The following is a 13,349-nucleotide window of genomic DNA, read 5'->3' as shown; positions in this document are numbered from 1 at the left end:
TTTAGAAATGCCCACTAACAAAGAATCCGGCACACCACTGGTTAAGCGTTCTAGTGTCTAATTATGTTCCATTAACATTGTTTGCTTAAAGCCCAACATTTGTCTGGATTCAATTTCAAGATATTTCATCCTATTATAGCTTTGTTAGATCAAAGAATTCTCTATTATCAAACTACTTTTCTTCATGGAGGCAATTATAGGTAGATACTCATTTTGTAACCATGTCTGCCTTTAAAGTCAAGTCTGTAAGTGTTACAAGGCATGTGCTTGATTTTTGGCCCAAGAACTGGATACTGCATTTGGCACTAGTGTAAGCACTACTGGAACAAAAGTAGTATTGCCTCCCCCATACCATTTGATATTCTCTTTTTAATGCATCCAAGAATTGCATTTGGCCAAGTGGGGGCTTATGTTCAGCTGACTATCCATCATGTCTCCGAACTTTCTCTCAAAACACTGATCCTTGGGATGGGCTCCCATTCCGTTTCCAGATGTATGACTTTACACTTGGTGATAGTGAAACAGGCTGTATGAGCTGGACACCAGCAAAGAAAGGCATATCAATTAAATGTAAAGTGTATAAACCTTAGCTTGCCTGAAAAATTTGTGAGTTGTTAGCATTTCAGTTTCCCGTTGCTTCTCCAATAGCTATTAGGTAAAGCTTCTGGCTTTAGTTCTGAGGAACTAACAGGAAGATGTTGGTCCTTCTGAAAGGGGAGAGGAGTTCACAGAAATTTTATTTCAGAATGTGTCAGCAGCTGGCAGTTATGGACAGTGAAAGAGTAATGTTTCCAAGAACCTGAACTTTATCATAGAAAACTGACAAAGGATCTGAATTATTTTTTGTTTAGGGATTGTCTTTGTCTGCTACATTTTTAACTTAAATTACCTCATAGATGCTCCAAAGTGCATGCATTGAGTAAGTAGACTGTGCCACATTTCTAGTGCAAATTCTGACCTTTGCTATCAGATTGTGGGCTGTTTCTGTAAATACCTACTATGGGACATGCCTGAAAAGCAACACCAAAAATCCTGAAAGCTATCCTATAAAAGGTGACCAATTACAGCAAATTACTGCCTCAAACAGAGCTACACTTTAGTACTAGTTTCCACACTACGTACTAACGTTTTGCAGCTGTTATCTGAAAGGGGATTTCAGAGGCAGGAAAGAAAAATGAGTCGCTTAAGTACCATATACACCAAATTAACTTTCTCTTCACTAATGCTTTAGTCCATGTACTCCTTTAAACAAAATCTGGGACCTATAGGGCACTCTTATCAGACAACCAAGGTCCTACGTAACTGATTAATTTAATGAGCTAGTATTTTATGCTCTATACCTATCACACAATGTCTGTGATCCATTTGTATGGCTTCATTATGTTCACAAATTACTTGTCTGTTAAGATACTAGAACACATGTGTGAGTCAGAAGAAAGTAAGTGAAAATGCTGTAGGGAAGTGGACAAACTCCCAACTGAAACAAATGAACAGGGACATCAAGGTCAACAGACTTTTCTTGGGTACATCTACCCCCAACATGCAAAATTCATTGCTTGTTGGTGCAATTCTAAACTGAAGACTTTATTCTTATAAAATCAATTCCATTAATTATGCAAACTGATTATTGTAATTTTCACCATAAATTTTTTTCCCTTGATCCAGCAACTTTACAAAAATGCTTTTCTTCCTTGTAAAACAGTTTATCAGTCACTTTATGAAGATGCCAAATTAAATAATTTCATGGTTTCAAACTTACTAAACCTCTTTCAAGCACATAGTCCCCCATTACTTGCACTGAATAACTGTAAGGAAATGCTAAATTTTTCTGATTTAGTGCAGCTAGCTTAAATGGACTAAGGTGTTGGTACTTTTGTATTTAGACACAAGCAGTGTGTTACTACATTTTGGAGCTTGGCTTACAATAGGGGAGTTATTAGTTTGGGTTCTAGAACTGTGTTATTCAAGTAGCTGGAAACACTGAGCTAGTGACTGACACAGCTCTCTTGTCAATGTCCAAACACATTCACAAACAAAAGGACTCAACTATTTTTAGTTAAACTGCCATCATAAATTTCCATGTTATTTAAAAACTAGCTTCTGAGAAACTTTAATAATCAGCATTGTTGTTAAGTTTAAATAAAACTGCAGAAATAAGCTCTTGCAGAACTTGGCACATAAATCAATGACAGTGAATAAATTTTATAGAGATCCTTCACTGGTGGTTTTAATACAGCTTGCCTGTACCTGACCTGAAAAAACATTTCAGTCAGACACAACCTGTTGATCTGTTGCACCAAATGCCTCAACAAGCTAAGACTCCTTCAGTAAAGTACTTTCAAGATGAGAAATCAGTTTGAATGCAGTTACATGCTTTACTAGTCCCTGGCTTTCTAATCTGCTCTCTGCTACACCTACACATTTATCAGCAGCTGTTCATATCCTCATAAATCCTGTGCTCTTCCACTTTCCAGTATCTGCAGCCTAACACTGCAAATTTTGTAGTTAAACTGAATAATTAATTTGAAAGTGGAAAAAAAATTACTATTTTAAGTATTTCATGCTTCCTTGATAAAAAATACCTGAGGATGCTCAAAGCTGGAAGTAATTATCCAGCTCAGAGGTCCCCAGCACTGGAAGGACTATTGGAACCTATTGGAAAGTCCAGAGAAGAGTCATTAAGAGTATTTGAGTGATTGAGCACCTCTCCCATGAGGAAAGGCTAAAAGAATTGGAATTATTCAGCCTGGACAAGACTTCAGGGTAACCTAATTGTGGCCTTCCAGTACCCAAAAGGAGCCTACAATAAAGATCCTTTTTTACCAGGGAATGTAGGGACAGGACAAGGGGCAATGGCTTCAAATTGAGAGTAGATTTTATTAGATTTTAGGAAGAAATTCCTTACTGTGAGGATGGGTGAGGCACTTGAACAGGTCGCCCAGAGAAGCTGTGGATGCCCCATTCCTGGAAGTGCTCAAGGCCAGACTGGATGGAGCTCTGAACGACCTAGTTTAGTGAAAGGTGTTCATGGCAGGGGCATTGAAACTAGATTTTATCTTTAGGCTCCCTTCCAACTTAGGCCACGCTATGATTCTCTAATCTGAAGATGTTAAGAACAGATTTACACTTGCTTTTTTACATTAGAAGATTTTTCACACAACTTCCTGGTGCACTACAACTTAAGCAGGAACCCTGCCCACTCAACAGCACACAGCTCAGTTTGTCATTTATTGTTGCAACTCAAAACCTCATCTGCTACCTGCACAAATCCTTCTGTATTTCCTTCCTCCAAATGAAGGTTAAGCAGTTATCTACATACTGCTATTTCAAACTATGGCTCTTTGAAACACATCTCCAAACTGAACCTGACAAACACCGCCATTTCAGAAGAGGATCGTAATAAAGAGACCAATCGAGACAACAGACTGTTTTGTGCAAGATTGTTTTATTAACAGACCAGACTTTGAAATATTGCAGCTGGGCATCTTTACCTGCAAAGCAAAAAAGAAAAAGGTATCATTAGGCACATGTAGATCTGAAACAACTCTGGCCACATGAAAAAAATAATACATTTTTACCATTTGTAATTTTGGCTGAAAACACTCACTTTATTTCACTGGATTTAAGACTGTGGTAGCCTCACACACTGTAACTAAGTTTTACATTAACAGCTCTTTACTGAAAACAAAGATTGTAAGTACCAGACTTAGCAGGATAAACATTTCTACCTTGAACCAATGATGCCTATATTTGATATTTAAAGACATGCCAAGACATTATATACATTCTAACTTTTGCTGCACTCTCGTTTTTGGCAAATTTCAGAGACTGTTTACATACAAAAGTGAAAGCAAAACAGCCAACTTGGGTCCAGTTCCTGTAAAGTTTTCGTGAAAAATTGATGAAATTCAGGATACTGTCAATACTGATTGACATCATTTGCTTTCAAGTACTATGCTCTTTCTTCCCAGTCTTTACAAAGGAATCAGTACTGGAAGTCTATTTTTTTCATTCACTTGAGACTATAATTTAAGAAATAAGTCACAAATAGAATAAGAAATAAAGACAAATAGCAGGAAACTATCTACTTATAGGAAAGAGGAATACTCTTCTTCAGTTACACAGCCCTTCATAATGACATTACCTGGAGAGTACTGCCAGTATGTCACCTGAACCTACTACTCCAGTTTGTCCATGGCCTTGGTAGAAACTACAACATTCTTCTATTTTCTACATGTAGGCTACTTGAATTTTAAACATGCACTCTATTCACAACAGCAGGAAGAGACAGTTGAAGAGACAAGAAGAATTGGCTGTCTTAGATTTAGTTTGCAGGAGAAGCATAACTGCTTATAAGCATAAAATAAGAAACTGCAAGGTCACTTCCCAAATTAGAAGAAAGTAGAGCTCTAATGTATGTCACTTATATGGGATGCTGAGCTACAAGTCCAGTGGAAAACATGTGCAACCAGATGAATGGATAGCCCTTGTTTCTGTGCCAACATACCAACCCTTGCAGGCATTTACAACTACTGCAACTGTGAACTAGAAGCTTCCCATCTGTAGGAAAGCTCCTGAAAACAACACTACCAAGTATACATCTGATGTTTAGCAGGGAAGATGGAAAAGAAATAAATCTACACTGACAGAAAAGCTGCAGTGTTTCCATTAAAAACAACATCATGCTCACAAATCAGACAGGAGCATACAGTCCTCCTCAGCCTTGGTTGTGCACTAACTTCAAGGACACATCTGCCAATTCTGAACTTCCAAGTTTCTGCCACCAGCAGCAAAATTTCTACAAGAATAGTACAGGGAGTAACTTAACATCACCCCAGGCACAAAACATTACAGCAACTCTGCTTCTCAGAGTTACCAACATCTTTCCATAGCTGAGCTAAAAGGCTTTTCAAGAACACTGTCCCTAGTAAGGAACTATTTTCCTGAAGTTGGAATTTCCACATGCCATGTAACCAGTGGTTTAAAACTCTGCTGACTTCACGGACAGGAGATAACACAACATGCAAGGAGCCTGAATGAGGAAATTATCAGCCTACAAAAAAAAAGCTTCAAGAATTAATGCTGTCAGTCAAATGGAAAGTATTTCCTAGATCTTCTTTAGCTCCTTGGACAGAAAGCAGACCCAAATGAGCTCAATTTGCTGTGCCTTGGCTGTAAGATTATTTTTAAGACTTGAGGAAAAAAAGAGAACAAAACACTATAAAATTTCTTTCCCTTCAGAAACTTTTAATTTCTGAGAACTCATCCAAATGCAACTGCACCTGTTTTGAACTGTAAAGTCACAATACTATCCATTTTTTATGAACCAATCTTCTGAAGCTAGGAATTTATAAGTAAACTGCATATCTGATCCAAAAGAAAAAACAACCATACAAAAAACAACTAAACAACAAAAACCACCCCACACAAATCCCAACAAGCCAATCAAAAAAAACCATTTTGACTTTGGAGAAATTAGTTTAGGGAAAATTGGTCTTTGATATTGTTTCCAAAAACCGTAACACAATCAAGCTTTCTTATATTCCAGCATACCTGTCAAACCAAAAAGATATTTGACTGAAACTAAAATATGGGCAACACTGAATGTAGTTTAGTGTCTAAAAAGCAAAATACGAGAACTCTGAAAAAAAAGTGCTGGCTTTGAATGGCAGACTTCTCACTAAAGCAGAACAGCAGAGTGACAACAATCGATAAGACATTGTTTGGAGTAGGTCCTACCTTCAGGACTCAGCTGTCACTGTTAAATGATTTTAAGTGTTAATAAGCCACATTTCTAAAGGACATTCTACTCAAGTGGGCAAATCAGTATTTCAGAATTACCAACTTGGTCACTATACGTGAGAGCTTTAAATGAATCATTCTGAAGCTTGCTCAAGCTGAAAATTTAGACCAGTTCTGATCAGGTATTTCTAGAAAACATGAAAAAAAAACATGCTACTTGCAATTACAAGATTTCGATCATATTAAGAGGACATAATGAGGCTTGAAAGTTTAAGCTGAGATCTCAAGGCTTCCCAACATAAGACCAAAATAAAGCTTTAAAACAAGTTATTGGTAATGTTTGTTTTTCCTAAATAGATCAGCTACACTGACAATTTAACTTCCCGAATGTTTAAGCTTTAGTAAGACTTCCAAAACAAAACCAGAACACTGTATTGTTCAAGTAGCTTTACACTGTAGGTACCACCCAAGAATGAGTGAGCATCTATTAAACTTGAATGTCTGACAAATAATGACAGCAGCCTGCAGAGTTGAACAGTTGATTGCCTTGGGCAGTATCTCACCATTAGTTCATTCTCCTTATGAGTCTGTTGATCTGGTCTTCTCTGTTACCAGCATCCCCACCTTCCACAAAGTGGATTGTTTTCTTCTTCATTCCACCCCGAGGAGAGGATAGCTTGAAGGGCCAAAGGAAGTTGTTCACAACTTTGAAGTTCTTGCCAACAGTGTAAATTTCATGGATCACATCTTCCATGCAGATGATGCCAAGCTTTCCTAAAATGCAGACACAGTTTTCAGAAAGACTTCAGAGGCACTGGTCAATAACAAACTAAAAATTATCACATTGTTACTGTCATCCCTACTTATTTTGATAAACTTCAGGAAGTCAGAAACCACTCACTTTGTCATGAGACTGAATGACTGACTTTTCCAATTAAAATGGATTAGTTACAGCCAAGTCAACATTTAGATGGCACATTTGGCAAGAGGCATCAGTTTCAATTGTTAAGTATTTGCTGCCAGCAGTGAGAAAAAACAACAAACAACCTGCACTTACTGAATCTCAGAAAAACAGACTGCTCTTCAGAGAAATGCTAGATTAAATACACCTAAACCACTGCAATCTGTAACTCGGAGAAACTCACTAGCTATTAAGTTAGGCTGCTGAATAATGCTACAGCATGTTTCCTTAATGCCTTTCCAGAGTCTTCGGCAATATGTTACAAGTTAACTCTCATAAAACACAGTGCTAAAAAGAGATTACAACAGAATACCTGTACCTTTAGGATGTTAATCCACTGCACAGGAAAAGGAACAGGCACAACACAGCCTAATCTGAAGCAAAATGCAAATCGAGTGCCAAAAAAAGGGACAGACTTGAGTGGTCGCTTTCACTCATTCTGGCATGACTGCAAGAGCAGGGACCCTCCCAGAGCAGCCCATACCCCAATTCTTCAGCACACTTTGCTTCTACTGAATACACTGATCACTATCTAGTTCTTTTAACAAGTTTAGAAAGTCTGTTTACCGGATCATAAAAGTCAAAGACAAAATGTCTAATACAAAAGTCTTAAAGTTCAAAGCTATGATGACTCTTTCATGCTACAGTACTTTTTAGTTACTCAAAGATCTACTGACCCCATAAAGGTAAAGCAGGTTACATTTAACATTACAAAGGCTAAAATTTGATTCTTTACACCTGTTTTCAATACTTTATGACGGAATTTATTCCAGCGTGCTTTGTATTAAACAATTAAGACACAAGTGGAGATCATAACTAAACACCAGTGTACTCCAGTGACACTTAAGGACAGTTGCTCAGCTCAGCACTGGTCACCCTGAGGCAAGCAGCTGGCTCCCCATTTTGTTCAGCAGAATTTACCAAGGCATTTCTGGATCAGGCGGTTGTCGGTCAGAGCAATGCGCTGCTTGTTGATCTTGCCGTAACCCCGCTTGTAGATCAGCTCATGCACAGACTTTAGGTTGGGGTAACTGAAACGGTCACATTCAAAAAGAGAATTTTAAGTCTTTGCAAGCCACATTTTAGGACAATGTTAACATCCCTGATTTAGACTGCAACACCAAACAACTAAAGATCATTTCAGCATGTCCCACATGTAAACACAAAAGCAGCAGAGAAGCAAATCTTATGCCAAGTTCCCAAGAACACCAGTATGAGAGTGCAATCATATCTAGCAGACATTACCTTTAAAGCACTGCCTCAACCATGTTTTCAATTCAAAGATGGGAAAGCACACAGAAGATGAAAAACCCCTGCAAGTTTAGCATAGCAAAATGCAAAACCCACTCAACATTTGCACCTGATTAGGTACAACTGGGCCTTTCACTCACCCCCAGGCAATGTAGGGCTCAACAATCCGCAACATGTTGATAGAGGCTTTGTTGAGTTTGACAAAGGTGCCGTTAAAAATCTGCCGAAGGCGAAGAAGCTGCAGAACCTTGCGAACCTTCGGGCTGACACCATTGGTACTGGAAAAGAGAATTATCAACATCTCAGAAACACTAGGTATGAGGTTAAAAAAAGACCCCAAATCACAGTAGCACTGTTACCATATGAAAACACATTTCATGAATTACACAAAGCAAACTCAGTAAATTAACTTACTATTACTATACATTTCAGTATAAAGTTAAAACATCTATTTCCACAAAAATAACTCAATTAAGTATTATACTGAAACAATTTAGAACTAGCCTTGCATTGTCCTGAACATAATTCTTCCAATCACACTTTTTTTTTTAGTTTTCTGTAACACTTTACACCAAAGTAGAACAAATCAAACACTTGAAGAACAGCTCAGCATAATGTTTGGGAATAGGGATGTGTAATTTTATCAAGTTAAAGGTGAGAAAGAATAACTGTCTGCATGTATTTTCAGCCTTGTCTTCTTGAAAATCAGGGATTCCTAAAGATAGTAGGCAGCAAAATGATTTAGCCCTTAATTAAACATACCTCAAGGGCACATACAATATCTACCAACAACTTCTCAAGCCACTGGTAGAAGGCTTTATCTTGTTAAAGCCCTCAAAACAGAGAGGTAACAGGAAAGCCAACTTCAGTACTTTTGAACATAAAATTACTTATACCTGTATGTTACTTGTATGTAACCTTACCCTCTTATTCTGATCACAAATGCCAGTTTTGGCTCAGCTGGGACGTAGTAATTGCCAGCTTTCCGGGCCATCCTGGCCATACGGATCTCCTGCCTGTACATGTGCCTGTACTCCTTGTGGTAAGCCTGGGCTCTTGCATAGATGAGCTTCCTTTGTGCCTTGCGGTACTGCGATGAATTGGAAATTGCTTAAGTTAGAAAATGCCTTTCAACACATGAGCATCACCTTCAAGTATCATGCCACATTCTAGAACTTCCCCCAAGTAACAGATCAGTATCACACAGCTCTGATCAACCCTCAGTGATGCTTCAGAGAATCTGGACACAGCAACCAGTGTTACCATTCCTGACTCTTCTTCAGCACTGTGGTGATAATGAGTAACAGGTACAAATTGAAAGATGGAAAGTTTAGGTTAGATATAAGGAAGAAATTCTTTACTGTGAGGGTGGTGAGACACTGGAACAGGTTGCCCCAGGAGGCTGTGGATGGGCCAACCCTACCCATGTTCATAGCCAGATTGAATTGGATCTTTTAGCAACCTGGTCTAGTGGAAGGTGTCCCAGTCCATGGCACAGGGGTTGGAGCTAGATCGTTGATGTCCCTTCCAACCTCCTACAGTTCTAGGATTCTCTGATCACACATCAAGCTCCCCCTCACAAAGGCTATAACTTCTTGCCTCGTACAAGACTAACTTCAATGTTATTATAGACAGCTGTACACTTTAACTCAGCCCAGAACTTTGTTATCAGCCAGTAAAAGCATGTTTTAGTCCAACACATCAAGAAAACATCAACATACTGTGAACTTCTGTACTGCATCACAGTAGTAGCAGCAGCTGCTACTGCAGTAAATAAGCAGCCTGAGCCAAGGGATCAGAGAATATTCACCTTTTTTATAGCCAAAATCTTCTTCTGCCGTTTGGCTTTCATGACCGCATAGGCCTGCCGCTTCTTCAGCAGGCTCTCAGGCACAGAGGGCACCTTCTTTACTCTAAATGAAAACAGAAATAAAACCTTTTAGCTGGTAGAAAGAAACTCAATGACGTTATGACATATTGACATATGACAAACATTAAGAGTCTCAAACACAACATATGCACAGACCTCACTACCTTAAGCCACTTTACTTCACCTCTGTCGTCCTCACTGTTCCTTCCCTGGCCTGGGAGAGCATCCCAGGACAGTTCCCTGGGACTTAATTGGGTGATTTTCTGGTGCATAACCTGCACCATTCACATTTTATACCAGACAAGAAACCCTTACAGACCAACCAGAGCTGCACACAACCATAACTACGAATACTTGTCCTACTTTGCTACAATTGCTAATAGAACAAATTTGTTTCAGGGTAACTTCTCCTTGATCAACGCACATTTCAACAGGTGCTCGAACAGGAAAAGCTTATTTGGAAATACTGTGAAATTTATTTCACAGGACTTTCAACTTGCTCAGATCATCACAGAATGGGTGATGTTGGAAGGGACCACGGCGGGTCATCTAGTCCAACCTTCCTGCACAAGTAGGGTCATCCCAGAGCACAGGGCACAGGATTGCAGCCGGATGGTTTTGAACACCCCCAGTGTTGATCCATAACCTCTCTGGGCAACCTGTTCCAGTGTGTGGGGTAAAGAAGTTCCTCCTCAACTTCAGACCTAACTTCCTAAACATCGTTTTTTGCCCCGTTCCCTCTTGTCCCGCAGATTTTAAACTCTCAGACGCGACAAAACTTGTCAGAACAGCATTTATAGAGCAATCACCCTGACGACCACCTACAGCAGCCCGGCGGACAATCACTCCCTGCTCCAGCCCCCAACACAGCCTTGCCCGCCCGCCCGCCCAGCCCGGAGGAACTCGCCGCCCCGGCCCCACATTCCCGGCGGCGACGGCGCTCGGGTGCCGCTCTCCCTCCCCACCCCGCCAGGCCGGCGGCCGCAGCCGCCGCCTGCGGAAGGGCCGGGCCGGTGACAGCTCTATCTCCGCCGCGCCGGTCCCTCCCCTCCCACCGCTCGCAGCCCCGGCAGAGGCGCGACGGCCCCGGGGGTGGTGTAGGCAGGGGTCGGGCGGCGCGGCGGCCGCGGATGGCGGCGGATGGCAGAGGCGGAACGGCACTCACTCCTTGTCCGCCATGGTCAGCGCCGGAAGAGAGGGGCGTGCGCGTGCGCGGCGCGCTCTTAGCTCATTCGCCCGCGCAGGCGAGGCCCTGCCCTTCGTCAGGACCCCGCATTTGGACGTCCCCCGTTGTGCCTGACCGCCGTGCGAGCGCCGGGGTGTCCAGCGAGTGCCTGAGGTAAAAGCATCAGGAACTGCTTCCGCCCAGCGGGGCTGTGTCCCGAGCACGGGCTGTGTCCCGGGATCGGCTGTATCCCGGGATTGGCCGTGTCCCGAGCACGGACTGTCTCCCGAGCGTGGGCTGTGTCCCGGGATCGGCTGTGTCCCGGGATCGGCTGTATCCCGGGATTGGCCGTGTCCCGAGCATGGACTGTCTCCCGAGCGTGGGCTGTGTCCCGGACCGGCTGTGTCCCGAGTGTGGGCTGTGTCCCGGGATTGGCCGTGTCCCGAGCACGGACTGTCTCCTGAGCACGGGCTGTGTCCTGGGATCGGCTGTGTCCCGAGTGTGGGCTGTATCCCGGGATCAGCTGTGTCCCGGATCGGCTGTATCCCGGGATCGGCTGTGTCCCGGGATCGGCTGTGTCCCGGATCGGCTGTGTCCCGGGATCGGCTGTCTCCCGAGCACGGGCTGTGTCCCGGACTGTCTGTGTCCCGGATCGGCTGTGTCCCGGATCGGCTGTGTCCCGGGATCGGCTGTCTCCCGAGCACGGGCTGTGTCCCGGACTGTCTGTGTCCCGGGCAGGGCAGGAACCGCTCTACCACCAGGCCCAGCCTTTCCTGCAGGAGGCTGAGAACGAGATCTGCGGTGGTGGGGCTGCCAGGCGTCTTTTTGAGGCAGGATTGCCCGTTTCAGCCTTAAACGCCGTCCTTCGTGCCTACGGGACGCCACCTCCCGCCCGCGCTCAGCACCGCGGCGGGGCTGGAGGCTGAGCGGGGAACGCTGCCCGCAGGATCGTGGGACGCACGAGCAAATGGGAACCACGGGCTGCCGGCATGTGTTTTCATTAGGCTGGGCATCTTTTCGCCATACGGAATCAGTAACTGCACTGTGGGAGGGCGGCTCGGGAAGCAGCGCTGCCCAGCACAGAGGCTTGGAAGGCTGCTTAAGGTTGTGCCTATTAAGTCTCATCCTGAGCGCGCCTACCCTGTGCGCTCCTAAAATCACCCGGAGACACCGGCATATCATTACACACGTACGGGAAGAAGAGGGAATCCTGAGCAGCGAAGGATTGCCCGATGTAAAAAAACGTGTAGAGAGTAGGGGTGGGGATAAGGAACAGCTCTGTGTTTGCTGACTTTGTTGTCAATTAACAGCACGCGGAGATGTCGCACAGCACTAACGCCTGAAAAGGTTATTGAGAGTGCTTTGGATCCCAGTTACAGGGGTATAAATGTTCGGTTTTTTACCATGGTGTTATTTTATGCTAATACAGACGTTTGTATCACTTGATCTCATAAGCAGTATTGGGGGGGGGGGGGGGGGGGGGGGGTTTAAAATGCTGCATTTTAATTAGAGATTAAGACTGCACTTTTTCCGAAACTTTTGAACTCGAATTTCTGCTCAGTCCGAGAGGCAGCGTTCACGAAGTTCCAACAACTTCTCTGAAAACTGGCGGCTACACAGGGAAGAAAGCGCAGCGTCGTGCCCTTAAGGCACACAGCTGCAGGCGGGCAGAGACAGTGGGATGAATCCTGCACACGCATGTGTGGGAAATCGCACAGGTACGCTCTGGTCCTCATCCACTGGAAATGGCAAATGCCCAGGAGCGGGATGCTGCGGCACCGGGTGCTGGCCACAGGGTGCCCAGCTACAGGGAGCAGCCTCTGTTATCGTACAGAAGAAAATACTTCCCGTGTGCTGGCACCTGTGAGCTCCTATTTCAGCCAGTGGCGGGCGCGAGGTATCAGTGACCTCTGTACCTGGCTGACAGACCAAGAAGCCACGGGGGGGTTTTCCTCAAAGGTTTCTCACAGCTCAGCAGAGGATCCCCAGGCATGCGGGCATCCTGCGGGGATCCAGTGGTTGCCGTGTGCTTCCAGCTTCCCTGCGTCTCTAGCCCCGAGCACGAACCTTCAGCGCCCGTGCGTGTTCCTCTAAGCCGCGCCGCGGCACCGCACCCGAGATGGCGCTCCGGCGGGGCGCGGCGCACCCCGGGACTTGTAGTCCGCTCGCCGGGGCCGGGCTGGGGCGGGCTGGAGCCGCCGGGGGCCGCCGGGACGCCCGGCCCGAGCAGCGCAAAGCACCGGCCGTGCCGTCCCGTTCCCGTCGGGGCCCTCCCCCGGCGGCGGGGCGGAGCGGGGCGGGGGCGGGGGGTCCCGGGAATGCGGGGCGGGATGGGCCGGCCCGGGGGAGGGGCTCGGCCG

At 44.3% G+C, this 13,349-nt stretch overlaps 1 protein-coding gene across 2 annotated transcripts; it reads right to left on the bottom strand.

Moving 5' to 3' along the window:
- Positions 1-3,426: 3,426 nt before the first annotated feature.
- Positions 3,427-13,081, bottom strand: RPL7 (ribosomal protein L7). Of its 2 annotated transcripts, XM_086884939.1 has the most exons (8): positions 11,627-11,939; positions 10,990-11,512; positions 9,765-9,867; positions 8,878-9,044; positions 8,095-8,232; positions 7,625-7,734; positions 6,306-6,516; positions 3,427-3,491 (listed from the first exon to the last, which is right to left on the bottom strand). In XM_086884939.1, the coding sequence occupies exons 2-7, from the start codon at positions 11,001-11,003 to the stop codon at positions 6,308-6,310; spliced, it is 741 nt and encodes a 246-aa protein (XP_086741065.1). In that variant the 5' UTR covers positions 11,004-11,512; positions 11,627-11,939; the 3' UTR covers positions 3,427-3,491; positions 6,306-6,307. The 2 variants fall into 2 exon arrangements, with proteins under 2 accessions (XP_086741065.1, XP_086741056.1); XM_086884930.1 differs by having other exon boundaries at positions 10,990-13,081.
- Between the last annotated feature and the right edge of the window lie 268 nt (positions 13,082-13,349).

Source organism: Cyanistes caeruleus, chromosome 1 (assembly GCF_971803275.1).
Source record: "Cyanistes caeruleus chromosome 1, bCyaCae1.hap1.1, whole genome shotgun sequence".
Classification (NCBI taxonomy): Eukaryota; Metazoa; Chordata; class Aves; order Passeriformes; family Paridae; genus Cyanistes; species Cyanistes caeruleus.
The sequence above is the reverse complement of the archived record's forward strand: the minus strand, read 5'-3'. Positions and strand labels throughout refer to the sequence as shown.